Source organism: Pituophis catenifer, unplaced genomic scaffold, assembly GCF_029215685.1.
Source record: "Pituophis catenifer annectens isolate HBS135680 unplaced genomic scaffold, rPitCat1.0.hap2 SCAF_13, whole genome shotgun sequence".
In the NCBI taxonomy this organism is placed as follows: Eukaryota; Metazoa; Chordata; class Lepidosauria; order Squamata; family Colubridae; genus Pituophis; species Pituophis catenifer.
In genome coordinates this window covers 19,389,845-19,416,832 of record NW_027256893.1, presented here as the reverse complement: position 1 = coordinate 19,416,832, position 26,988 = coordinate 19,389,845, and the positions used below count along the sequence as shown (strand labels likewise).

Sequence of the window (26,988 nt, the reverse complement as noted above, 5' to 3'; positions counted from 1 at the left end):
CTGGCACAGCAAAACCTGATTTCTGGAATTCTTTTCCAAGGAAAACTCCGGCAAAATGGACTGAATGCTCCAGCCCGCTGGGGAATTAAAGTCTACAACATCTTAAAAACGGCTGAAGTTGGGAAACGCTGGATGTCAGAGCAGTCTCAAAGCTACAATGTTTTGTTAAGAGGTCATGCTTTCCACAAAAAGGAGAGACCTGTTTTGATTGGAGTAGAAAATGGTCAAGAAGAGTTTAGTGTCGTGAGCTAATAGTCGTATAGATTATGCAGCAATATGGAGATGATATCGTGGTTAGCCTAGACGTTTCATTTAGGCCTATGTCCTAAATCCTAATCTTGCTCAAATCCAGGGTGTCTCAAAAGTTGCTTTTTCAACAGGCAACTGGATTTGTTTTTCCTGGAAGACGTTTCCCTTCTCATCCAAGAAGCTTCTTGTGATTGAACTGAAGAACTGAAGAAGCTTCTTGGATGAGAAGCAAAACGTCTTCAAGGAAAAGCAAAGCAAGTCCAGTTGCCTCTTGAAAAAAAGCACCTTTGGGGCAACCATGACCTGGATGACTGAGAATCTCCCTAGACCGGGGTCCTCAAACTTGGCAGCTTTAAGACTTGTGGACTTCAACTCCCAGAATTCTCCAGCCAGCTGGGAGGTGAAGTCCACAAGTCTTAAAGCTGCCATGTTTGAAGACCTCTGTCCTAGACACTCAAATCCAGAATCTTTTACTTCCATGTAAGTGCTGTGGACTTTGGCTGGTTCTCAATGAATCCTCAAATTCATTTTAAATAAAAACAACTGCATTCAAAGCCTTTAAAAACACTGGGCAGCTGCTTATTTTGGTGCAAAGGTTTTGGACCATTTTGATTTTGGAGAGTGGGTGAAAATGAATAGCAGCTGGCCTCTTTAAATACGTCTTGTTTTGCAAGCCAGAGCATTTTTCTGTAGGTGTTGATATATTGACAAAATAAAGGGTGTGCCAAATGGTTCTCACACACACACACACACTGACCCAACTGGTACCGCTTGAATCTAGCATTGATCAAGTAACCCAAATGATACGAAGGGGTAATGATACTTGGAAGGCTGTCTGTGACCAGAATAGACTTGCAGGACAAGCATGGAGTCCGAACAGCTGAAAGAGCAATAAATAAAATGCAGTGGAAAATGATCCAGCAGTTAAAAGCAGATTGATTGTAGGGCATGTTAGAGGAATACATACAATTCCGATGCTCATTCTGGTTATACACACAGTTAATGATATAATTAACTGTACTGCTATTTCTGTTTCTGCTTTGCTTTATTTGAACAGCGACCTACAGCCTTGCAAGATTGCCCTGTAAAGTTGCTTAAATTTGCAGCCGGGAAGTAATTTAGAGTGTTGGGACAAGATCTGGTTTAAGCTAATTACAAAGAACCCTTTGCACAGTGTCTGTTGCCGAGTTGTATTCATCTGATTAGTGCTTTGCAGAGGAGGTCCAGTGAGTTGGTCCCCCCTGGAGATGGTACTTAACAGCATGTAATAGCATATTATAATTTATTAACCTGTTTTACACTACTGGGTTTTGGCTAGGTTTGCCACACATATAAATTAAAGCATCCTAAAAATGTATCTAAATCTTGCAAAAGTGACCTTTATGCTGATCAATGTGTCCTCAGAAAGTGTGCCCAAAAAAAAAAAAAAAAAAAAAAGGCCAAGATGCCACCAGGCCAATGTCAACTTTCAGCAGCTATATAGATTTCCTCGTTGGGAAAAAAAAAAGATGATTAAATAAAATTAGGTCAAAATCTGACGTTCACACTGGAAGAGCGTATTTGCTCGTAAGATTCAACAAATGCATTTGCTTGCGCGTTACAAAGAAGAGTTTTTACTCTGTGTCGCATTTTTGCATTAACAGAACAAGCTGCCAGTTCAGGGAAAAAGAATTGTCTTCATGGATGCCTGTTTATCAACCAGCCAATGTTTCATGATAGTGGAAAGTTATCTGCGCCAAGAACGTTAAAAACACTCAGCGTCTCGGGAGCTAAACATTCTGTGGCTCTCTGTGCACTGTTGTGGGACATGTGGCTGAATCCACAAAGGAATCTCTTCGACTTCCACGGAGGAAGTTGTCTCTTGCAACTTCCTCATGCACCTGAACTTAAAATGGTACAACTTCGATAAATGAACCCCATAGTATATATCAGTGATGGCTAACCTTCTTGCTGTCGCGTGCCAAAAACAGGAGGAGCAGGGGGGATCGCACGCATGCGTGCCCACACCCATAATTCAATGCCCCACCCACCTTCCGCATGCGCGTGCAACCCCCTCCCGCTCCGCTTTTGGCACACGACGGCAAAAAGGTTACTGGTGGGCCCGGTAGGCCTGTTTTTCGCCCTCCCCAGGCTCCAGAGCCTTTCTTGGAGCCTGGGGAGGGTGAAAGCAGCCTTCTCTGCCGGAGCCCTACAAAGGCCGGAAATGGCTCGTTTTCAGACTTCCGGTGGGACTGGAAGGCCTATTTTTCGCTCTCCCCAGGCTCAAGGCTTTCTTGGAGCCTGGAGAGGGCGAAAACAGCCTCCCTCCCCCCCCCCCCCACCCGGAGGCCCTCTGGAGGCTGGAAACACCCTGTTTCCTGACTTCTGGTGGGCCCGGAAGGCCCAAAAATTAGCTGGCCAGCGTGCTGGAGCTGAGCTAGGGCAATGCTCACGTGCCCAAAGATATGGCTCTGCGTGCCGCCACGGGTATATATGTTGACAAAATTATATTTTCAATGAAGCACTAAACCAGCACAGTTTACCTGAAAGAAACCAATGGCTTCTTTGCTCACCGCAATTAATAATTTTCAAGAGTTTAAAAGCAGCAGCCGGGGCAGGAGCTAAGAATTCCGTTCAGGTATCATTGCAAAGAATTTAATACTTCCTGGTGGCCTCACGAGCCACTTGTCTAATCAGGGATGTCTGGCATTGACTGGGTCTGGTTTTTTTGCACATTCAGACTTAAAGAGTATATTTTTCTCTGCACTGGCAGCACAGCTGGAAGGAGGGACACCTCTGAAGATTATGCTCGCAATGCTTCTTCCTTTACAGGAAAGGAGAAAACTCTGCCTGGCAACAACAGTCATTTGACTAGAACTCTGACATTCCAGCAAAAATAATAATAATAATAATAATAATAATAATAAAAAATCTCTATGTTCATTCAACTCAATTTAACAGGGGGGAAAAAAAAGCTTTCCTGAAGGCTCATGTGCTTAGTGAGTGCTATGCTGTCTGTCCATGTGTAAATGTATCTCTTAATAGCATTGGCAAATAATCATCACTAAGAGGTTAAGCATTCAGATTTATCTCTGCAGAGCTACTATCCCCATAATTGCAGAGTAGGGCCAATCAGAAGCAGCAGCAAGAATCATCATTGTTCCCTTAAAAATATTCCTTTTCTTCTTAAAAAATAAAAATAAACAACTAATGTCAGGTTGCCTGTTTTTGCCCCCTTTAACCCACACTTGCGTTTACAGGCTACCAGGTAAATCTTGGCTTTACTGTTCGTTCTTTCTGTCAACTTCATCCACTCGTTTTTAGAGTTTGCTGTTCAAGTGTTCGAGTCTGGCCTTTGTGGAAAATCCCCCGTCGAAAGCTGAATTGAGGACGTCATCCAGGGTGCTGGCCATCACAAAATTGAGATCCTGCCGTACGTTGGCAGGGATTTCTTCAAGGTCCTTTTCGTTCCTTTGAGGGATGATGACGCTCTTCAGGCCAGCTCTGTGCACAGCCAAAACTTTATCTTTTATTCCGCCGACCTATGAAGGAGACGGAAAATCAGAATGAGAGAGGTGGGAGGGAGGGAGAGATAGAGAGAGAGAGAGAGAATGAGAGAATGAGAAAGAGAATGAGAGAATGAGAGAAAGAATGAGAAAGAGAATGAGAGAGAATGAGAGAAAGAGAGAATGAGAGTGAGAGGAAGAGGATGAGAAAGAATGAGAGAGAGAGAGAAAGAGAGTGAGAGAGAATGAGAGAGAGAGCAGAGGCCTTTCAAGCAAGAAAAGAGCCATTTGGGGACTCGTGTCAAGAGGAGGCACATTGCATTCCCAATCTGGGTAATTCTCTCGTGTTAACTGAATTATAAACTAGCTTCAGGACAGCAGCTGCAAACTTATTCTGACTCCAAAGAAAAAGACAGCAGCTTCCTACTGTGTCTTCAACCGAGAGGCAGGAGGGGAAGCCAACAAAGGGTGTATGTGGGGGGGGGGGGGTGTCACAGGAATCCAAGAACTTTTGATAAACGGAAAAAGTTAGGAGGCATAACAAAGGAACTCCAGCAACTCTTTTTGTGTGTGTTTCAATAGGAAACTGCGGATATAAATACAAGAGACAAATCCTTTTGGTGCCCTTTTGTCTTGCACATCCTATCTCATGGGTGGGAGACCCAGTTTCCACTCTTCGATCCATTAGCAAACTACTTCGCTCAGACTGTGTAAAAACTAACTTTCGCAAGAAGATGTTACCTTCCTTGGAAAATAAAAATATCTGTAAAAAGAACATGCTGGCTGGGGAATTCTGGGAGTTGAAGCCCACGCATCTGAGTTGTCAAGGTAGAGAAACACCGCTCTATGGTATCGTTAGGAAATACTTCACTTCAAAGGCCACATTTGTTCATTGGTTTAGCAACCTATATCGCACACAGTGACGGAAAAACCAAAGCATTTCAAGGAACACACATTAATCTACGAAATAACCGAAACAGCACATTTCAAATCGTAAACGGGGCTTAGCTGACAGGATGGAGATAACTAGTGGGGGACACAATGCTGAAGAATATAATTCTGGAGAGTCAGGGAAATCTTCCATCCTAAGGAGCAGTTTCTTTGAGAAATGTCAGGATTTTAAACTCCTTACTCATTTTCAAAAGCTTTCAATCCTGAGATGAACATGAATTTACAAGAAATGACCTCTTTGGTGTGGAACTGGGAAGGTGCTACAGACCAAATCCAGATCTTTCTACAGCAAACAAGTTACTATTCTAGTTAAATCCTCCAGTATTGCCTGCACAGATATCTTCATCCTTTTTAAACAGCGAGGCCGGGAATTGAGTGTGACGTTTTTGAAATGTGAAGCACAGCTCCTAACCCTGAACTGTTAAGAGTCCCTTTGCATGGGACAATTTCAAGGTACTGGATTAGAGGGAAGGTTAAACGGAGGCTGCTTTGCTTGTCCTTCGATAATAAAAGCTCTGATAAGCAGTATTAATTTCAGAGAGGCAGAAACCGTCAGCGAGCAAGTTAAGCCAGTAGAAGCCACCACCTCTAGCTTTGCAAACACATTCACAGTATTCAGTTACTGTGCTAAGCCATGTTTGAATGAATCACAATGGACTTCAGTCAATGAGGCACGGTAAGCCAAAACTAACAAGCTTATGCCTTAATATGCTAAATAAAGCCGGTTATTAAATGGCCCATTACTGGGTGGGAGTTGGTTGGCTCTCTTCAGCTTTATCAGTCACAGGTTGTATGGAGGGGGGGGGGATGGTTTACGGCTGGCTAAATTTGGTTAATAGATAATAGGTAGGTAGAGATAGATGACAGATAGGCAGGAAGGCAGGCAGATGATAGATATATAATATACAGACAGATGAGATGATAGATAGATAGATAGATAGATAGATAGATAGATAGATAGATAGATAGATAGATAGGAGAGAAAGACGAGATAGATGAAATAGATGATGGATAGATGTAGATAGATAAATGAGAGAGAGATGATAGATGAGATGGATGGATGGATGGATAGACAGCTAAACAGACAGACAGATAGACAGATGAGAGAGATGGATGGATGGATGGATGGATGGATGGATGGACAGATGATAGATAGATGAGATAGATAGACAGATGATAGATGGATGGACAGACAGATGAGAGAAAGAGATGAGATGGATGGATGGGTGGGTGAATGGGTGGATAGATAGATAGATAGATAGATAGATAGATAGATAGATAGATAGATAGATAGATAGATAGATAGATCTAAGAGGGAAACAGGAAAGGAGCAATTATCTGCCTGTCTCTAAGCAGGTGTTCTCTTCTGCAAGTTACTGGCTGCCTTGCTGTAATCCATACCCATGCCAAGAGTTCTCTCTAGATAAAGATACAAACCATGTGCCCCACATCTCTTTAAAAAAAAAACCTTGACTTTTTTCCATTGCCCGTTCCAGGTTTGCGCTAAACACCACACCTTCTTATTCTGAAAGGAGGCCCATTTTAATTAAGGCAATCTAGATGCTTATCCAATTTTCAACCCCAACGCCTCTCAAGAATGAGAACATTTCTGGGGCCGTCTAGATGCGAACGGAGACAGGGATCCCTTCCTTCACAGGCCCCTGAGCTTAAGAGTAGTGACGACACCAGAGCTTCCAGCTAAGCATCATCTGACGGCGTGAAACCCTGCAGTTGCAAGAAATCGCCGTGATCTGATCTTCCCTGAATCTCGCCATTGCCATCGGGGATGCTGGCTTACTCCAATGCAAAGGAGCTGCACCAAATCTAGTCTGCAGGACGTGGCACAGCCCTGCAATACAGAGATCTAATAAGGGAAGGTTTCAGAAAAGCTCTCTAGGAAGTGAAGGTTGCCAGGATAGGTATTCTTAGAATAAAGAAGGGAAGAATCGGAGCTGATCCGGGGGCGGGTAAAAGCTTTAACCATCATGATCTCTAAACAATACTTACTGGAAGAACCAGTCCTCTTAGCGTAATTTCCCCAGTCATGGCTACATCTGAACGCACCAACCGCCCACTGAAGAGGGAGGCAAGGCAGGTTACTATGGTAACGCCTGCAGATGGTCCATCTTTTGTGACAGCTCCAGCTGGGAAGTGCAGATGGATGTCTGTGTTGTCAAGGAGATCAAAACTTCCAGAAGCTTTTAAGAAAGAGAAAGGGATTTGCAGATTGGTGCTAGGCCGGTCTTTGTTCTAAAAATAAATAAAAGAAACCCACCCCAGGCGCTGGAAGGCTTGAATTCCTAACATGTTTCCATTTTGGAAGAAAACCCGTATTTGAAAGCAGAAGTGCCAGCGAAGAGAGGGAGGGGGCGATGTGTGAAAAACACCTGCATCAATATACAAACTTCTAGCCTTTAGAAGAAAAAAAAAAAGTAACCTGCCCTAGATTGATGGCAGAAGGAAGTTAGTGCCTTTCTGGTGTGATGATGCATGCTAACGAATCCTGCCTAAAAACCAACAAACATCTTATTTACCCTTCAAAATCACTACAATTTAATTATTGTTTCTTGATTAAACTTATTTGCCCTCCATTTAGCTGTCACGTGATTCTAGGCAGCTTACAATCGGATAAAACTATAGTATAAAAGTGAAAACAGTAAGTAACGAAGCAATAAATACATTAAAATGGCCAAAATAGTATTACAATTGTTGTTGTTATCAATCATCACACAGAGAGCCAGATGTTCAGACTGGGTTTGGCATTTCTGTCTACCTATCGAGTCATTATTATTACTACTACTACTACTATTATTATTATTATTTACTTTATTCTTTAAACATGAAACTCAGTCAACTAAACATTTAAAAATGCATCACAAATACCATTGACTGGTGCTAATGGTTGATATGGATTGCTGCCAGCGTCCTAGGGATCAACCACATACCTTCTTAAGATGTACGATGTTCCAAGTAGCGCAGTTTCTTGCAGGTCTGCTGGTGTTATTGCAGGAAGCTGCAATTTGCTGATGTATGTTATAAAATTCTTGGACATGGTACCAAGTGCCCCAATGACAATGGGTACCACCATTACATGTTTCATCATTTTTATTTTTTATTTTTATTTTTATTTTATTATTATTATTATTATTATTACTATTATTATTATTATTATTATTATTATTATTATTATTATTATTATTTAAACATGAAACTCAGTCAACTGAACATTTAAAAATGTATCACAAATAGCATTGACTGGTATCTGATATCATATCATCATCACCATCAGTATTATTATTATTGGTAAAAACGTAACAGTTCAAGTCCTAACCAAGGACCTAAGATCTGTTAAGGTAGCGTCTGAATGTAGGCAGTTCTGAGCAATAATAATAATAATAATAATAATAATAATAATAATAATAATAATAATAATAATAATAATTGTTGTTGTTATTAAACTTATCTTGCCAACATAAGCCACAACCTTATGTACCATTGGTGATGCTTCATTCCAAACAAAAAAAAGTCTGATTGTTGAATGGTTTACAGATCTATAGCAAGACGCCGCTAAAAGGACACATCGGGTTGGCACCAGCCTCCTCTACCGTTGGTCAGTTGGTATCTCTTGGCGTTGCTCCGCAGCCAGCTGATGGCGAGGTGGGCCGATTCCTTCATGACGTCCCCCAACTGCCCAGTTAGGGTCAACTGGCCTTCCCCATCCATCCGACTGGCTTCCACAAACATGATCTCTCCGCCTAAGGGCGTCCAGGCTAAGCCTATCGCCACGCCTGGCTGATTCAGCCGCACGGACACCTGGAAGAAAGGAGAAGCCAGATGCTCACAAGTCATCCTTTATCTCATCTGCATCTAGAGTGCAGCCTGCATGAAATGCCCAAAAAGCTGCAGCTGCCAAAAAAGCCAACACAGTCCTAAACTGCATAAACAGAGAGATAGAATCAAGATCACGTGAAATGTTAATACCACTTTATAAGGCCTTGGTAAGGCCACACTTGGAATTCTGAATCCAGGTTTGGTCGCCACGATGTAAGAAAGATGTGGAGACACTAGAAAGAGTGCAGAGAAGAGCAACAAAGATGATTAGGGGACTGGAGGCTAAAACATATGAAGAACGGTTGCAGGAAATGGGTATGTCTAGTTCGATGAAAAGAATGACTAGGAGTGACATGATAGCAATGTTCCAGTATCTCAGGGGCTGCCACAAAGAAGAGGGAGTCAAGCTATTCTGCAAAGCACCTGAGGGCAGGACAAGAAACAATGGGTGGAAACTAATCAAGGAGAGAAGCAACTTAGAACTAAGGAGAAATTCCCTGACAGTTAGAACAATCACTGGAACAACTTGCCTCCAGAAGCTGTTAATGCTCCAACACTGAAAGTTTTTAAGAAGAGACTGGATAACCATTTGTCTGAAGTGGTGTAGGGTTTCCTGCCTAAGCAGGGGGTTGGACTAGAAGACCTCCAAGATCCCTTCTAACTCTGTTATTCTATTCTAAATTCTTGGGTACAGAAGTGGCCAAAACTTTAAATGCTAAGCTATGAGGACCCAGAAGGTTGGGGGCAAGAGGCTGACTCTGTAAACCGCTTAGAGAGGGCTGTAAAGCACTACATAAATTTAAGTGCAGTTGCTATTTGCTTTGGCACACGAGTAACCCAATACAGCTTTTTCACAATTGGGTGGGCCAGGTAGGCAGAACACAACTCACTTGTTCTTAATGGTATTACAGACAATCAAATATGCAGTACAGGTAGTCCCTGACTTACAACAGTTCATTTAGTGACAGTTTGAAGTTACAACAGCACTGAAAAAGGGACTTATGACTGTTTTTCAAACTTACGACCATCCTTATGGCCACGTGATCAAAATTCATTTTGCCATCTCCTGACACGCGAAGTCAATGGGGAAGCCAGATTCACTTAACAACCGTGTTACTGGCTTAACAACTGCCGTGAGTCGCTTAACAGCTGTGGCAAGAAGGGTCGTAAAATGGGACAAAGCTCACTTAACAAATGTCTCACTTAGTATCAGACATTTTAGGCTCAATTCTGGCTGTAAATCAAGAACTACCTGTAGTTCCGAGCCTAAATCATTCTGGTTTGAAACTTTAAAGCCCTGTGCAATTTGGGATGTAGACTATAAATCTAAGCACACACAGACACCCTCCATGGAGTCCAACTGCAGCCGTATTTGAAGGTCCTTCTCCAGATGCTGCCACCTCATTTAGCCATGAAGATAGCAATTAAAAAGGACCTTTTCAATTGCAACTCTTTAATTATGCTTAGGGTCAGATCTAATTACCGTGTGGATGCAAGGTCGCCAGGGAATCTCAAGGTTGCAGGAATGGAAGTTAAGAGAGAAGACAACAACGCCATCCCTCGCCCACCTCTCTACGTGGATGTATCCATATAATTCCCAGAAATTAAGCTCACCTTAACTCTTTTATATGGGACGCGGTGGCTCAGTGGCTGAGCTTATCAATCGAAAGGTCGGCAATTCAGTGGTTCGAATCCCGAGTGCCGCGTAACGGGGTGAGCTCCCGTTACTTGTCCCAACTTCTGCCAACCTAGTAGTTCGAAAGCATGTGAAAAATGCAAGTAGAAAAATAGGGACCACCTTTGGTGGGAAGGTAACAGCGTTCCGTGCGCCTTTGGTGTTTAGTCATGCCGGCCACATGACCATGGAGACATCGTCGGACAGCGCTGGCTCTTCTGCTTTGAAACAGAGACGAGCACCGCCCCCTAGAGTCGGGAACCACTAGCACACATGTGCAAGGGGAATCTTTACCTCTATATCTATCTATCTATCTATCTATCTATCTATCTATCTATCTATCTATCTATCTATCTATCACTGGTCCAATATCTGCAATACCTTTGCAAAACAGTTGTTTCAAATCCAGTCTCCTGTCCCCCACGTCCCCCACCCCCCAAGCTTTTATTTCAGAATTCGACTCAACGTATCCAGACTGCACGGCTCCCTTCCTTTCCCTAAATGAGTAAAATGTTGATTCCTAAGTGTCCGGTTCCTTTTGTGCAGGAACTGCGTAGAGCACCAGTGCTTGCAAGCTCATGGGCCTAAAGTATTCGTTTTAAAAATATTTCATGGGGGGGGGGGCGCGGGAGGCCTTCTTCCCCTTCCAGAAGGCTAATTGATTCAATTAATTTTGGTTTTGGGTTTCTCTTCCTCCGGCCAAGCGCTGACAGGCAAACAGTCTTGGCGAGGTCTAGATTTCCAGCTAGTTATTGATGGCAGAGGAGAGGTCAGAGGTGAAAACTCTCCGAGCCAAGGAGGAGAAAAAAAAAAAAGAAGAAAGAAAGAACGAACGAGAGGCCCACGGCAAGCTGGAGGAAAGACAAACAAATGGAACCAAGGAGGAATGTTTTCCACTGAGACCCCAAAAGAGAAAAAGACATGGCAGTTAAGTAAGGCCAAGGAAGCTGTTTCAGCACTTATTGTTTGAGGTTGCTACCTAGTGATGTTGGCCAATGGCCACACTCAGATGGTGGCCCTCTGGAGCTGCTTTTAACTCTCCGCTGGTCCAGAATGTGTATATATTTCTTGAAGATTTAATCTGTGGTTCCAAAGCCACTGGATCCCTTCTAACCCCAAGACCTATATTTTAACGGAGCTATCACAGGTAGGAAAGGGACACGGTGGCTCAGTGGCTAAGATGCCGAGCTTGTCGATCGAAAGTCGGCAGTTCAGTGGTTTGAATCCCTAGTGCCGTGTAACGGGGTGAGCTCCCGTTACTTGTCCCAGCTTCTGCCAATCTAGCACTTTGAAAGCACGTAAAAAATGCAAGTAGAAAAAATAGGGACCACTTTTGGTGGGAAGGTAACAGCGTTCCGTGCGCCTTTGATATTTAGTCATGCCAGCCACATGACCCTGGAGACGTCTTCGGACAGTGCTGGCTCTTCGGTTTTGAAACGGAGATGAGCACTGCCCCCTAGAGTCAGGAACGACTAGCACATATGCGCGAGGGGAACCTTTACCTTTAATGAACGATGTTGTAAATCTTGATAGTTATTGCACAGAGTTATTTGTACTCAGACGACACACTGTTTAAGGGAAGATGGAATGTTTATATTTTTTAAAAACACAAAACTTAAAAAAAAAAAAGCTTCAGAGTCTACCATAGCAGTGAGGAGGGGAGGATCCACCTTTGCAAAGCGTCTCCTACCAATTTAGCAACAACTGATTTGCACAAGCCGCAAGGCCAACCAAGGAAAGAAACAGAACAGAAGAAGCAACGGAAGAAAAATGAAGAAGAAGTCGTACCTCCAGTTCATACATCGGTGGCCCCAGGATGTCCTTCAAGGCATGGAAGTCAATTAAAATGGGCATTTCAGGGGGCAGAGATAGGTCCGAGGCGTCATGGAGGGTTTCCGATTTCGGCTCTTCGGCGATGTGTTCTTTCCAATCTGGAAGATAATTAAAAGGGGGAAAAAAAATATATTGATCACTTTCCTATCTGAAAATGGGGGGAGGAAAAACATTCTGATGGCAGCTCCCAAAGAGAATGATCATACTCCATTGAAGAAGAATATAGAGTTAGTTCTTGACTTAACAATAGATTGTTTAATGACGGTTCAAAGTAACAACGGTTCATTCAGTGACCGTTCAAACTTCTAACTAGCACTGCAAAAAGTGACTTATGACCGCTTTTTCACACTTACGACCGTTGAAGCATCCCCTCGGTCACGTTGATCAAAATTCAGACACTTGGCCACTGACTCATATTTATGACGGTTGCGGTGCCCTGGGAGAGGGGGGGGTCACATGATCCCCTTTTGCAACCTTCTGATGAGCAAAGTCCATGGGGAAGCCGGGTTCACTCAACAACGGTGTCGCTAATTTAACAACCGCAGGGATTCACTTAACAACAACGGTAGCAAGTAAGGTCGTAAAATGGGGCAAAATTCACTTAACAGATGTCTCACTAAACAACAGAAAATTTGGGCTCAATTGTGGTCGTAAGTCGAGGACTACTTATAATAAGCCAAAATATGATTAATACTTTGGGTCATGCATGCAATCTGGACAAACATTGTTTAAAACCCGGCAGAATCTTATCTTGATATAAAAAGTTGTGCTGCATGAAAATGAATTCACTTAAACCAACTTTTGTTCCAGTACGGGATACAAGTTGAAGACAGACTGGGCTTTGATAGCACACGAAGCCATGGTTTGTTGAATAAGCCAGGGTTCTGTCTTTCAATCAAAGCAAACTAACCATAGTTTCCTTACCCAATTTCTGATTTGTTCTCCCTCTCCGCAGAGACCTGCTTTCACTTGGCAATTTTCTAGACTGGAACAAGCCATGAAGACATTAAAACTAACCACAAATAAGCCATGCAGCCCGTCTTCACACCCTGGCCTAAACTACAGCATCGGTTGGTAAACCCACAATTAACTCCGGTATCAACCTGATTTCTTGCCTGCACATGCACTACTATTACTTCCCTCAGCCTTGTTTGCACATTATGTTATCCACAAAAGCACAGTGGGCCGAGCTTCAAACAGTACCTTGGCCATAATACAATTTCCTTTTATTATTTTTGGCATTAACGTGAGGGCCAAATGGAGAGAAAATTCACTTTCCAGTTCTGCTCTTGTTTTGTTCGGACTCTTGAATTAATCCCTCATGGAAGACATTTTTTTGATGGATTGTGCCAGGTTTGAGGTTCTTTTATGGCAGGGTTCTCCAAACTTGGCAACTTTTTCAAGACGCATGGACTTCAACTCCCAGAATCCCCAGCTCGCCTTTATTAGTTTATAAGTAATTCAAGGTGACGAACATACCTAATACTCTTTCCTTCTCCTGTTTTTCCCACAACGACAATCCTGAGAGGCGAATTGGGCTGAAGTTGACTGCCCAAAGTCACCCAGCCTGCTTTGGTGCATATGGCAAAACTAGAACTCACCATCTCAAGGTGATTGCCCCCAAATCCCCCAGCCAGCTTTCATGTCTAAAATGGAAGTAGAACTCCCAGTCTCCTGGTGATTGGCCCAAAGTCAACCAGCCAGCTTTCATGCCTAAGGCAGGACTAGAACTTACCATCTCCTGGAGATTGGTCTAAGTCAACTATCCTGCTTTCATGTGTATAGAGGGACTACAACTCCCCATCACCTAGTGATTGGCCCAAAGTCACCCAGTTGGCTTTCATGCCTAAGGTGAGAGTAGAACTCACCATCTCCTGGTGACTGACCCAAAGTCACCCAGCCAGTTTTCACATCGAAGGCAGTGCTAGAACTCACAGTCTCCTGGTGATTGACTCAAGTTACCCAGTTAGCTTTCATACCTAAGACAGGAGTAGAACTCACCATCTCTTGATTTCTATCCTTGTGCCTTTTTAACGAGGACCTATTGAGGGTACAGCAAACCTCTCTTATTTTTGCTGCCTACCCAACTGGAATTGGAATTGAAGCAAACTTTGACCAACCACAATCCGTGGCCGGTGAACAATACATGTCTCCATGACATATTTCATGTTTAGGGCAAATCTGATTCACTCCGGCATTGGGCCGTGAATAATAATAATAATAATAATAATAATAATCTTCTTCTTCTTCTTCTTCTTCTTCTTCTTCTTCTTCTTCTTCTTCTTCTTCTTCTTCTTCTTCTTCTTCTTCTTCTTCTTCTTCTCCTTCTCCTTCTCCTTCTCCTCCTTCTCCTTCTCCTCCTTCTCCTTCTCCTCCTCCTCCTCCTCCTCCTCCTCCCTCTTCCTCCTCCTCCTCCTCCTCCTCCTCCTCCTCCTCCTCCTCCTCCTCCTCCTCCTCCTCCTCCTCTTCTTCTTCTTCTTCTTCTTCTTCTTCTTCTTCTTCTTCTTCTTCTTCTTCTTCTTCTTCTTCTCCTTCTCCTCCTTCTCCTTCTCCTCCTCCTCCTCCTCCTCCCTCTTCCTCCTCCTCCTCCTCCTCCTCCTCCTCCTCCTCCTCCTCCTCTTCTTCTTCTTCTTCTTCTTCTTCTCCTTCTTCTTCTTCCTCCTCCTCCTCCTCTTCCTCCTCCTCTTCCTCCTCTCCTTCCTACTACTACTAATACCACATCTTTCTTCTTTCCTCGTCCTCCTCCCCCCTAATTTTTCAAACAAAGGGAAAAACCCCTTCGCTTGTTTGGGAGACAGAGATGCGATTCAAATGCCAGCACCAGGCAAAGGGCAAACCTTCTCCCTGCCCATTTTGGCAGCTTCCCTTTCATCGCACTGCTTTGCCGGCTGCCATTTCAGACCACACAAAGGCAGCTGGGTCGGCAACAGTTGTGCGGTAGGGTTTCCTCCAAACAGTCAAAAACAAAGACCAAAACGGGGTGGTAAAAACAAAAAAAAACAACACCCCCCCCCCCAACCCTTGAATTTTACACCATTCAGAAAACATTCCGTTTGCTGTTCTTTTCCTTGCTGGCAGCAATTTCCAGCTCCAGTTTCTACCCTGTAAATTAACTTCTTTTGCTGAATTTGGGGGGAGGGGGGGGAGGGCGGGGAAGAGACGCAGAAGACAAAGCTGCCTTTTTGTTCTGCGTTTAGTAGTAAACATGTCCCTCTAATGTTGCAAGGGAGAAGCTTTCGGCCTCTTCCACTGGTAACCCCAGAAACCTTTAAAAAAAAAAACATCTGGAGCCGGTGAAGCTTTGCAAAGGGATGAGAGTTGACTTCAGAATCAGACTAGAGCTGGAAGGGACCTTGGAGGTCTTCTAGTCCAACCCCCTGTACCATTTCAGACAAGTGACTGTCCAGTCTCTACTTAATAACCTCCAGTGATGAAACACCCACAACTTCTGAAGACAAGCTCTTCCACTGGTTGATAGTCCTCGCTGTTAGGAAGTTTCTTCTTAATTCCAGGTTGCTTCCCTCCTTGATGAGTTTCCATCCGTTGCTTCTTGTCCTGCTTTCAGATGCTTTGGAGACTAGCTTAATCGGAATAGAGCTGGGAGGGACCTTGGAGGTCTTCTACTCCAACCCCCTGCTCAAGCAGAAGATCCTATACCATTTCAGACAAGTGGCTGTACAATCTTTTCTTAAGAGCATCCAGTGATGAAGTGCCCACGAATTCTGGTGGCAAGCTATTCCGCTGGTGGAATTGTGAAGTTTCTCCTCAATTCCAGGTTGCTTCTCTCCTTGATTAGTTTCCATCCATTGTTTCTTGCATTGCCTTCTGGCGCTTTGGATAAATAAGGGGACTATCAACACTTGGGCTTGAATAAGGGGCCTATCACCATTACAGGTCTTCCTTGAGTTACGACCATAATTGAGCCCAAGATTGATGTTGTTAAGTGAAACATCTGTTTTTTTTTTATTATTATTATTATTTTTTTAATTTGATTTATATGCCGCCCTTCTCCGGAGACTCAGGGCGGCTTACAATGCGTTAAGCAATAGCCTTCATTCTTTTGTATATTTTTATACAAAGTCAGCTTATTGCCCCCACAAACTGGGTCCTCATTTCATCTACCTTAGAAAGGATGGAAGGCTGAGTCAACCTTGAGCCTTGGAGAGATTCGAACCAGCAGAAATTGCAGGCAGCTGTGTTAATAACAGGGTGCACTAAACCCCTGTACTATCAAGGCTCTTCTGTTAAGCTCACTCTGTTAAGTGAGTTTTGCCCCATTTTACGACTTTTGTTGTTGTTGTTGTTTTGCCAGGGTTAGGGTTAGGGAATGGTTGATGTAGCAGAAACAAGAGCTTCATTGCACAAGGCAACCAGGTTTTGTATGCAAACCTAGATCAGGGGTGAGGAACGATGCTCCTTTTTATGACCTGTGGATCTTGACTGCCAGCCATGAAATTCTGGGAGTTGAAGTCCACAGATCGTAAAGGGGGCCATCGTTCCACACCTCTGACCTAGATTGGAAAAAAAGCCCCCACAACTTGAAACATATACCGTGTTTCCCCGAAAATAAGACTGAGTCTTATATTATGTTTTGCTCCAAAAGATGCATTAGGGCTTATTTTCTGGTTAGGTCTTATTTTTGGGGAAATGCAATACCAATTGCGTCCGTCTGGCTGATGATCTTAACTGGGGCTTATTTTGGGGGGTAGGGCTTATATTATGAGCATCCTGAAAAATCATGCTAGGGCTTATTTTCCAGTTGGGTCTTATTTTCGGGGGAGTTTCTGTCCAGTCCCATATGATGGAAAGTCCTCCACAAAAGGCGACTTCTTTGAGTTGCCAATCTTGCTTTCAGGAGGGGATTTTAAGCTTTCCTTTTTTTTAGCTGGGCCTTTTGACTTCGGCTAAGAATAAATTCAAACTCCTTTTAATTGCTCGATTCTTTCTCCTTTGGAAGAAAAAGAGGGCTGGGAACAGAAATATGACATAAATAATTAAAACTGTGCTTTAAAAGTTGCTTTCGAAATATATGGCCGCAATTATTAGATGCTAACGTAGGCATAGCCAGTTAAGAAAACACGAGGAATATGCCAATAAAAATAATTGTGAAAGACGGGGGCTGACATCTGTTTCTCTCTAGAGTGCGAGTGTGTGAGTCACACGAACTTGAGGGTAGCAAACTTTGCGTCAACATCTCTCTGTTGCCACTCAAAAGAGTCCCATCTTTTAAAAAAAAAAGATTTGAGGTACAAGTTCAAGAGGTTAAAATGTTCTCACATTGCACAAAACTCTGTAAAAATACACCTCCGAGTTTCCATATGGTGACAGGATACGTTCTCTTCAATGTCTAACGTACTTTCAGCCAGACATTAAAAAAAAAAATCACTGCTCTAGAATAATGCTAAGTCTGCAGCCAGGATAAATACGCCTGAATAATCAGTGAGTCTTAAATCTCAGGTTATATGAATATGTGGGAAACACACGTGGGCTCAAAGTTTTCATCATAATGAAGACAGGCACATTTTTCAAGAGAGCTTGTAAAGAATTCCGGAACGTACATATTGTAAGTGTTGGAGTCCATAGATAAAATAGCAATAGTCCTTAGACTTATATACCGCTTCATAGTGCTTTTACAGCCCTCTCTAAGCGGCTTACAGATTATTGGCCCCAACAATCTGGGTCCTCATTTTACCCACTTCGGAAGAGGGAAGGCTGAGTCAACCTTGAGCCTGGTGAGATTCGAACTGCCAAATTGCAGGCAGCCGGCAGTCAGCAGAAGTAGCCTGTAGTACTGCACTCTAACCACTCAGCCACTGTGGCAAATACCTGCTACCTGCTATGACAGATAATTTTCTGTTTGTATAGCAACCCCACTGGAACAAATACAAATCTTCAGCAATGCTATTGGGATCAAACTCCAAAACAAATCAGAACTGGATTTGGAAGGTGTTTGTTTTAGCCCCAAACAAGTTTTTATCTCGTGAGGGTGGACAGTAGATGGAAGGCAGAGTGAACAGAAGAAGCCTCTCCACAGTAACAGAGAAAGTTAAACCGTCTTTAATCGTCTTTGTAGGAGTCACTCAAATATTGGAACACTGCTATCATGTCTCCCCTAATCCTTCTTTTCTTAGGCTGTTGTTGTTAGTTGCGAAGTCGTGTCCGACCCATCGTGACCCCATGGACAACGTTTCTCCAGGCCTTCCTGTCCTCTACCATCCTCTGGAGTCCATTTAAGCTCACGCCACCTGCTTCAGTGATGCCATCCAGCCACCTCGTTCTCTTCATCCCTTTCTTCTTTTGCCCTCAATCATTCCCAGCATTAGGCTCTTCTCCAGTGAATCCTTCCTTCTCATTAGGTGGCCAAAGTATTTGAGTTTCCTCTTCAGGATCTGGCCTTCTAAAGAGCAGTCAGGGTTGATCTCCTCTAGGACTGACCGGTTTGGTCACCTTGCAGTCCAAGGGACTCGCAGGAGTCTTCTCCAGCACCAAAGGCCTCAATTCTTTGGCGTTCAGCCTTCCTTATGGTTTTCTTAGACTAGACATACACAATTCCTGTAAGCGTTCTTCGTACGTTTTAGCCTCCAGCCCCTTGATCTTTTTTGTTGCTCTTCTCTGCTCTCTTTCCAGAGTCTCAATTAGTAATGAAGAGTTAATAATACTTAAGATTAGTATTTCGCTCGCCCTTGGATAGCAGCTTATGGGCTGGAAGCACAACCTTTGAAAAGTAACACAGGAAGGGGGAAGCGAAGGGAGAAACTCACAACACATGGAAGGTGAAACCCACCCCTGGCCTCAGAGATCAAATTGTGAGGCGAGAAACTGCTTCAGTCACGCATTCACCTCAGCTAAGATTTCCTTCTGCCAGCAGATGTGGGGCAGATAATTCTGTTGTTCGCTGAGAGATGAACGCCAAAACCTGGGAAACGGTGCAGTTTTATTTCAGCGAAGGAGAAAACACATGCAAATCTAAAACTCAAAACATGGCAAGGCCCCTTCTTGGAAACTACCCAAGCCAGAAAGCTGGCGAGAGAGCCCCAGATCGGCCAGAATTTTTAAGAAAGGAGAAAGACGAAAACAAAACAAAACAAAATAATAAAGCAGCTTACAAACCTCCTTCTGTCTCTTCTGAGCGATCCGGTCTCGTCTCCTTGTGCTGGCTTTCGGCCACTTTGACGGCCACTGCCCGGCAAATGGCTCCGAGTTTGCGATCCAGAGAGCGAACCCCAGCCTCACGGGTGTAGCTAGCCAAAAGCAACGGACAAGGATACCCTTTTCAATGTGTGAACAGAAGCAAACATCGCCCAGGGATCCTGGAGGGGGCTGCAGAGGTTACTAGCTATCCTGAGTTTGGTGAGGAGGGGTCTGCAAATTATCCAGAGTGCAAAACAATATAGGCCAATGGTTGCAATAAACCCTAAGTTTCCACACCTCAGTAGTTCTGCAGAGGACACCGATTGTGTTTCCTTGCAGTGGTGGTGGTCATGGTGGTGGGCACGAAACGGACAATGAAAACCTGGCAGAATTTGTTTATGGAGATTTTCGGTCATCCGAATCTTGGTTGCCCCAAAGGTGCATTTTGCAAAAGGCAACCAGACTTGTTTTTTGCTTGAAGACGTTTCGCTTCTCATCCGAGAAGCTTCTTCGGTTCTGACTGAATGGTGGAGGATGGAAGGATTTACATTCCTTGCAGCAATCGTCCACCATTCAGCCAGAACTGAGGAAGCTTCTTGGATGAGAAGCAAAACGTCTTCAAGGAAAAAACAAAAGTCCGGTTGCCTTTTGAAAAAAAAAAGCATCTTTGGGGAACATGGCAGAATTTGGCTCTCAAAGTAACATGAAGATAACCGTAGGTGATAGGAACACACAAACTGGAAACGGTAAGCCAAGATCACTGATCATCCCTAAACTCTACTGCTTCTTCTAAGACAAATTCCATCCCCCCACACAAACACATTTCTGTTGTCTTCCAGTATTGCTTCTCTCCTTTGCAAATCTCTTTTCCGTTTCTGAAACCCAAAATGAGGAGATCTGTTCAAAGACTCAGCGTGAAAAAGTCATTATCTTTGCTTGCAGATTTTTTTTAAAAAAAACAGTCTGTCTTTTCTGCTAATCATTCCACTAGTAATCATAGATAACTCATGTTCAGTATTATTGCTACTATTATTGTTATACCATCTGAACTCCCAATGACCCTGGGAGCTTTGCATAAATTTAAAATATAATTAAGAATGAAGACCTTGTATTAATGAACAGAGGCACTGGGGTTGCAAAACCCTGCTCTTCGAAAGCTCTTTGATAATAGAATATTCCAAATTTAGAACTACTCATTTCCCACAAGCAAAAAAAAAATAATAATAAAATAAAATGTGGTACAGAATTGAAAATGCAGAAAATCATTACCGGGTGATAATCACTAGCGTTGCTTCTTGGGGAATCTGAATCTGTTGCGGAGTCAGCCCGTGCTGTTCCAGCTGTTTCGGAATCAAATGCCGATGTGCAATTTCTATCTTCTCTTCTTGCGTGTACCCTTTGAAACGGTTCATGAGAAGGGACATTTAGAAATGCTGTTTTAAAAGAGGGTTAAGACAGCAACAACCTCGGTTTGAAAGTAGAGAGAGAACGCCTGGAGACGAGATGTTCCAGATGCCTTACGACAAGTCGGGTTTTCACCAGATGTGCCAATATGACATGCCTAATAAATCTGTACTTTGAGGGACACCTAGGCCTCAGAGGTTTGATTGCGTTGGGTCTGTTACTTGGGACCTTGACATACGTCCCCCCCCTCTCTCTGAGATGCGTACCTATGCAGACACACCTACACACGACTGTGATTCGTGCTTGGGTTTACCTGGAACCTGAATGATCTCCATTCTGTCCAACAAAGCAGCTGGGATAGTGGCAGTGGTATTAGCGGTGGCTATGAAGAGGACTTGAGACAGATCGAATGCTACGTTTAAGTAGTGGTCGGTGAAGTTATGGTTTTGCTCAGGATCCAAGACCTTTTAAAAGCAGAAACAAAAAAAAAAAAAAAGTTTTTTTTAAAAAAAATTTACCTTGCTTATTTAATTCATCTCATTCCGGTAACATTGTATTGCTAACTAGGGTATACAAAACCTTTGCCAGACCAATTCTTGAATACAGTTCGTCCTCCTGGAACCCAGACTGTATATCGGACATTAACATGATTGAGCGGGTCCAGAGGTATTTCTCGAGACGAGTACTCCACTCCTCTACTCACAATATGCCTCCAAGCTTGAAATTTTGGGCTTGGACAATTTTATTTATTTATAATTTAATTTATATACTGCCCTTCTCCTGAAGGACTCGGGGTGGTGTACAGCCAATTAAAAACACAAAATACAAACAACAGTTTTAAAATAGTTAAAAGTATTAAACAATTTCGGCCCGAATTTAAAACCCAAATTTAAAACACCCAATTTAAAATCATTTACATAGATAGCCCTGCCTGGCGGAACAGCAGGTCTTAAGGGCACAGCGAAACACACGGAGGTCGGACAATCTGGAACTGCGCCGCCTGCAATCCGATCTAAGCATAGTACACAAAATTGTCCGCTACAACGTCTTACCTGTCAACGACTTCTTCAGCTTCAACCACAATAATACACGGGCAAACAATCGATACAAAATCAAGGTTCAAACTCAATTGCAGAAAATACGACTTCAGCAACCGACTGGTCAACGCCTGGAATGCTCTACCCAACTCTGTGGTTACAGCCTCAAATCCCCACAGCTTCAACCTTAAACTGTCGTGGACCTCACCCCATTCCTAAGAGGTCCGTAAAGGGGGCGTGCATAAGCCACCAGCGTGCCTGCCATCCCTGTCTTACTGTCCCCATTTATCTGTATTTACTTGCTTTGTTCATGTTCATACCTACACTTGTTATCTTGTACATGTTTGACAAACAAATAAAATGAATAAATTTGGCTAATCTTTTTTATGGATTGACAGGCAACACAAAAACACAGATATAATATTAGGATGATTTCTAAACAGTAGCCAAAAAGATCTCTCTTTTTTTGAGCAGAACCTGAGCAGAAGGCTGCCCATGGTAATAGCCTCTCCGTATTTCTAGATATGTAGACAGTAATTCTATTTCTACTTTTTAGTTGTTTTTAGTTAGTTTTAGTTGTCTATTGGCCTCTTTGGAAGAAAATATGCTTCAGGGATGGAAAGAGAGTTGAGTTCAGGGAAGGCAATTGGGTCAGGGGGATTCTATTTAAGTGGATCCTTGTAAAAGGACTGAGATGGTAGAAATAGGAACCATACCGTTTCAGTCCAGAGATGGGACTGAAATGGTATGGTCCATATACCTTTCAGTTCTGTAACACTGAAAAGAAATGTGAGTTTTCCAACTCTCCTAGACGTGAAACAGTTCCTGGGCAGAAAATACAACCATGTAAAATTAGGATATGGATATATGGTAACTGTGGGTTTTTTGTTTTGGTTTGTTTTGATCCTCCCAAGATTTGTATGATCCCAGGGATGAGCTCTGTTACATTAAGACATGATGAACAAGATCCACTCCCAATGGGAGGACAAGACTTTGCAGCTGCAGCTTTGTTTTGGAGGAAGGCACTCAACCCACCAATCCAGAGAACTTGTCCTCAACAAAACTGCTGGAGGGCAAGAGAAGAAGACACCCAAAATGAATCACACCGGAGCACAAGGGATTTAATTTTCCATATGTGGAAAGAAGCCAGAAACTCTGATAGCTTTCAGAGTCTATGCTAAGATCTCTAGCAACTTTCCATAACTTCCAGATTGATTGGGACTATACCTTCAAAACAGAGGTGGTATTCAGCCGGTTCGGATCGGTTTGCCCGAACTGGTAGCGGAAATTGTAGGTGGGCCCACCCAACCCAGCTCTATGCCATCCTATTTAGGCACGTTTTTGACACTGGGCGCATGCGCGGAAGGCGTGCATGCCAGCAAAGTGCACACGCTCACATTTGCGAACCGGTAGGGAAGGTAAGTGACTACCACCCCTGCTTCGAAGCCAACAGACAGAAAGCTGCTTCTCAGAAAGGATTCCCAACTTTAAATTGATCGTGCTGGCTAGCAAAATAGTTATATGATTCTTACAACCCAAAAGCATACAAGTACAGGTTAATCCTCGACCTACGGCCACAACTGAGCCCAAATTTATTTTGCTCCCCCTTTTATGACCTTTCCTGCCACTGTTAAGTAAAATGCCGCAGATCATAAGTCACCTCTTTTTTAGTGCTGTTGTAACTTTGGAGGACCACCTGTATATGAGCATACAGATTATACACACAATCTACAAAATATGGATGATGGCCAGGAAGCAAGCCAAAATCTCACCTCAGTACGTTGATGTTTGAGAGGGCAGCTCCTCCCGTAAATTTTAGGTACCCATGGAAGACATGACACAAGGAGACCTCTATGAAAAAGTTATGCCAGTCTCCCCTTTTAACATATACATTTTTATATATCGACTCATTTAAATCTACTTGAATTTTATTGCTGCATCGTAATGATTTTGCATTCTGTCTGCGTACCACTTCAAGAAACATATACGGAAAACGATGTAAACCACATCAGAGAAACAAATATTGAAACATGGTTAGCCCTCTTAACTCTCATTGTTCGGTATTAATTCCCTTAACTCCAGCCTACAACCGGCAGTCTTGCGATTCATGTTTTTCCACTTCTGTATTTCCGACTCCCTCTAAAGCTCTCACTTGAGATGGGTTAAGCGAGCCATGTTACGTTACTGTGAACAATTCTCACGTGATACAGGATGGAACGTCCACAATGCCTGAGCGACGGGCAAGCATGCTGCTGTCAACATAATTTATCCTTTCCATTATGGAATGAACACACATCCTTTTTTGCTTATCGGCTTGAATTATGGCCTGGAAGAGTGCTGCTAATTAAAATTATATATCACACATGGACACGCGGGGGTTTGAACATTTGTCAAAGACAGAAAGCCATCTCAATTAGCTTTTCTTACTACAACTTTTTAAAATTGATAGAATACTCTGAAAGAGTTGAGGGAGAGTCAACAGAGATGGGTCAGAAGTTCTGCCAGACAGCTAATATTTCAGCCGAATCGCAGTCTGTAGCCAAAGCTTGTTCCACAGCCATTCAAAATAGCAGAAAAGGCACCAGACAATTCTTCCTACCCCAGTCTTTGGAATAGAAATCCGTTACTTGATCAAACTTTTACATTGCAAAGATCTGAAATTAACCTCTAGCTATCGAGAAAGCTTAAGACCCAAAGGTGTTTTTCTTTTTTTTTTTCCAAGAGGCAACTGGACTTTCTTGTTTTTCTTTGAAGACTTTTCGCTTCTCATCCAAGAAGCTTCTTCAGCTCTGACTGGATGGTGGGGAAATCGAAGGATTTATACTTAAAAGATTCCCCACCACCCAGTCGGAGCTGAAGAAGCTTCTTGGATAAGAAGTGAAACGTCTTCAAGGAAAAACAAAGAAAGCCCAGTTGCCTCTTGAGAAAAAAAACACCTTTGGGACAACCATGACCTGGATCAGGGGTGAAATGCTCCCGGTTCGGCCGAAGTGGTAGCGATGGTGGCCGGTGGTTTAGAGAACCGGTAGCGATGGCGGCGCGAGGCTCCACCCACCTGCTCTGTTGTTACTTCCAGGTTTTAAACAGGTAGTAACCTCTTTTTTACCCTCTGCGCATGTGCAGAAGGGTTTGCGCATGCGCAGAGGGTCCAAGCACGCAAGTGAGCAAAGCATGCGCAGAGCGCACTTCACAAACCGTTGGGAAGGTAAGTAGATTTCACCCCTGACCTGGATGACTGAGAATCTCCATAGAGAAAGCTTAAGAGTTATTTGCAATTTCCAGCAGCTTCCCTTCTCACAGAGCGAACCTTTCATTCACAGGAATCAAGACAGAATCACAAGCTTTGCACTGAGTTTGTCGGCATACGAGTGAAATCGCCCCAGGAAAAAAGTTGCTTTTTTTCTAAGAACCTTTAAATTAAGTTTTATTTAGCTTGAAGTTCGGTTTTCAGTCGCAGCGGAGCTTTTGCAAAAGTCATAAAGAGGGTGTGAAGGTAATAATCTGCCCCATTTATTTTACTATCAAGAGACTGTTTCCAAATACGAAAAGATTCAAGGGGCTACTGCGATCCGTGATCACCTGAGCATGAAAGAAAGATAAAATATCCGCCTTCAGGCTCTTTGTTGCAATATTGTTGTTGTTGTTGTTGTTGTTTGGGATTTGTTTGTTTTTTGCATGAAAATAAGACTAAAAAAGAAGCTTTTTGTGCATTTGAAATTCCTATTCCCATAAATAGGAACAGGAATCTGCAAAAACATTTAGAGGCTGGCCGGTACTTTCTGCACGATTTCTCTTGCCTACAAATGTTCTCCATTAAGAAACACTTGGATTCCTTTCTGTCCACTCTGACCTTCAAGAGAGGACATCTAAATATAGAATGAATGTTCCCTTGTTGACGAACAGAACTGGAAATAAGAAGACATTCCGCTCTGATCAAGCAACCAATGCACCTTGACCTTAAACAGAGACTATCAACACACTGAAAAATTCCAGCCCATTCCCCCAGCTACATATGGCAGAACGTATTTATTCAACATTCAGGCAAGTTGAACCCCATTTTCCTGAACTCTTCAGGTGTGTTAACAGCCTTCTGAAATATCATAGCTGATGGTGTTGTAGCCCGCCAGCGGAGCTGGTGGCAGATTTGGACAGTGAGGAGGTTGGGGAGGAATATGGGCCAGTCCTGGAGTCTGGGGAAGGCTCTGATGAGGACTCTGCATCGGAGGCAGAGAGGGGGCCAGGGCCGTCAGACAGTTGTCAGCTGCCTTCGGAGTCGGACATCAGTGGGGCAGAAGAACAGCTGGAGCCTGTTCCCGATGTGCGCATGCGCAGAGATGCCAGGAGAAGGGAACAGCTAAGGAACAAGGCACAGGTGGACGGTGAATGGCCCCTCCCATAGGGAATAAAGAGGAGCGAAGGGGAGTTTGCAGGAGACAATTAGTTCAATTCATGAGGGTGAAGATCTGTTCCTGACTTCTTGCCAAATAATTGCTGCTAGAGCCTGGCGTTTGGAAGATATCGGCCTGGCAGCTCTCCAAGCCTGATAAAGGTCTGTAGTTGTGAAATCTCACGAAAGACTGTTTGCTGGGACTTTGCTGGAGAGGAATTCCCTTTAACCTAAATAAAAGAAGTTTTATCGGGATGAGGAGTCGGCTTCACAATCTTGGGAGGCCTAGGTCATTGAACAGATGGGTGACCAAAAACTCAGCATTGGAATTTAGGAAGCAAACCTATTTCCTCACCTGTCTAAGTGCAGAATGTTGCCAAACACTTGTGGAAATGCTTTGACCATCTTAAGCAGCTTCAGAAATATGAAATAAATCAATCTAGGGATGCCTCCTATAAAACAGGGGTGAGCAGGCTACAGTTTATTTTTAATATAACTCCGTGACCCACAAATCAGAGCATAATGCGAAACATATGTTTACTCAGAATTACTCAGAAGAATTACCAGCTCGGGAATTTGCTTTGAAAGCCAAAATGAAATGCACAGCAACCACAATTCTTCCCCACACCAATAAAATCCTGATTATCCACACCCTCCACAAGTTTTTTTTTAATAAATAAATTTCAGCACTATATAAAGATGGGATAAAACATTTGTTGCAGACACTATTTAACAACTGGGAGTCAGAGATGTTAGCAATCTACTTCAATTCATATAAAAGATCCAGATGTAGAATCTCTCTGATTTAGCCACAAGTGACTAATAATCCCCTCTAAATTCCTTGTCCCAACAGAGGCAGCTTTGTGACATAACACACTGAGAAAGTAAACAGAATGACTTTTTACGCCTAATTATAACCATTCTTAACACCGTAGCAATGCCAAGTTGCACCAAGCCATCCATCTTGTTTTCAAGTGAAAACAATGGTTTCCTAATACGATGGGA

At 43.2% G+C, this 26,988-nt stretch overlaps 1 protein-coding gene across 2 annotated transcripts in view; it reads right to left on the bottom strand.

The window, feature by feature from the left end:
- Positions 1-1,511: 1,511 nt before the first annotated feature.
- The window catches only part of LONP2 (lon peptidase 2, peroxisomal), a 44,492-nt gene continuing 19,015 nt past the window's right edge, over positions 1,512-26,988 (bottom strand). Inside the window, exons 9-15 of one of the 2 annotated variants that reach the window (XM_070952679.1) lie at positions 20,873-21,023; positions 20,425-20,551; positions 19,135-19,265; positions 11,980-12,122; positions 8,291-8,498; positions 6,693-6,883; positions 1,512-3,770 (exon numbers count right to left, since the gene is read on the bottom strand). In XM_070952679.1, the coding sequence (XP_070808780.1) occupies positions 3,549-3,770; positions 6,693-6,883; positions 8,291-8,498; positions 11,980-12,122; positions 19,135-19,265; positions 20,425-20,551; positions 20,873-21,023 (1,173 nt within the window). In that variant the 3' untranslated portion in view covers positions 1,512-3,548. Of the gene's footprint in view, positions 3,771-6,692; positions 6,884-8,178; positions 8,499-11,979; positions 12,123-19,134; positions 19,266-20,424; positions 20,552-20,872; positions 21,024-26,988 lie in introns of those variants that run through there. The other variant, XR_011600985.1, reaches the window with a different exon arrangement.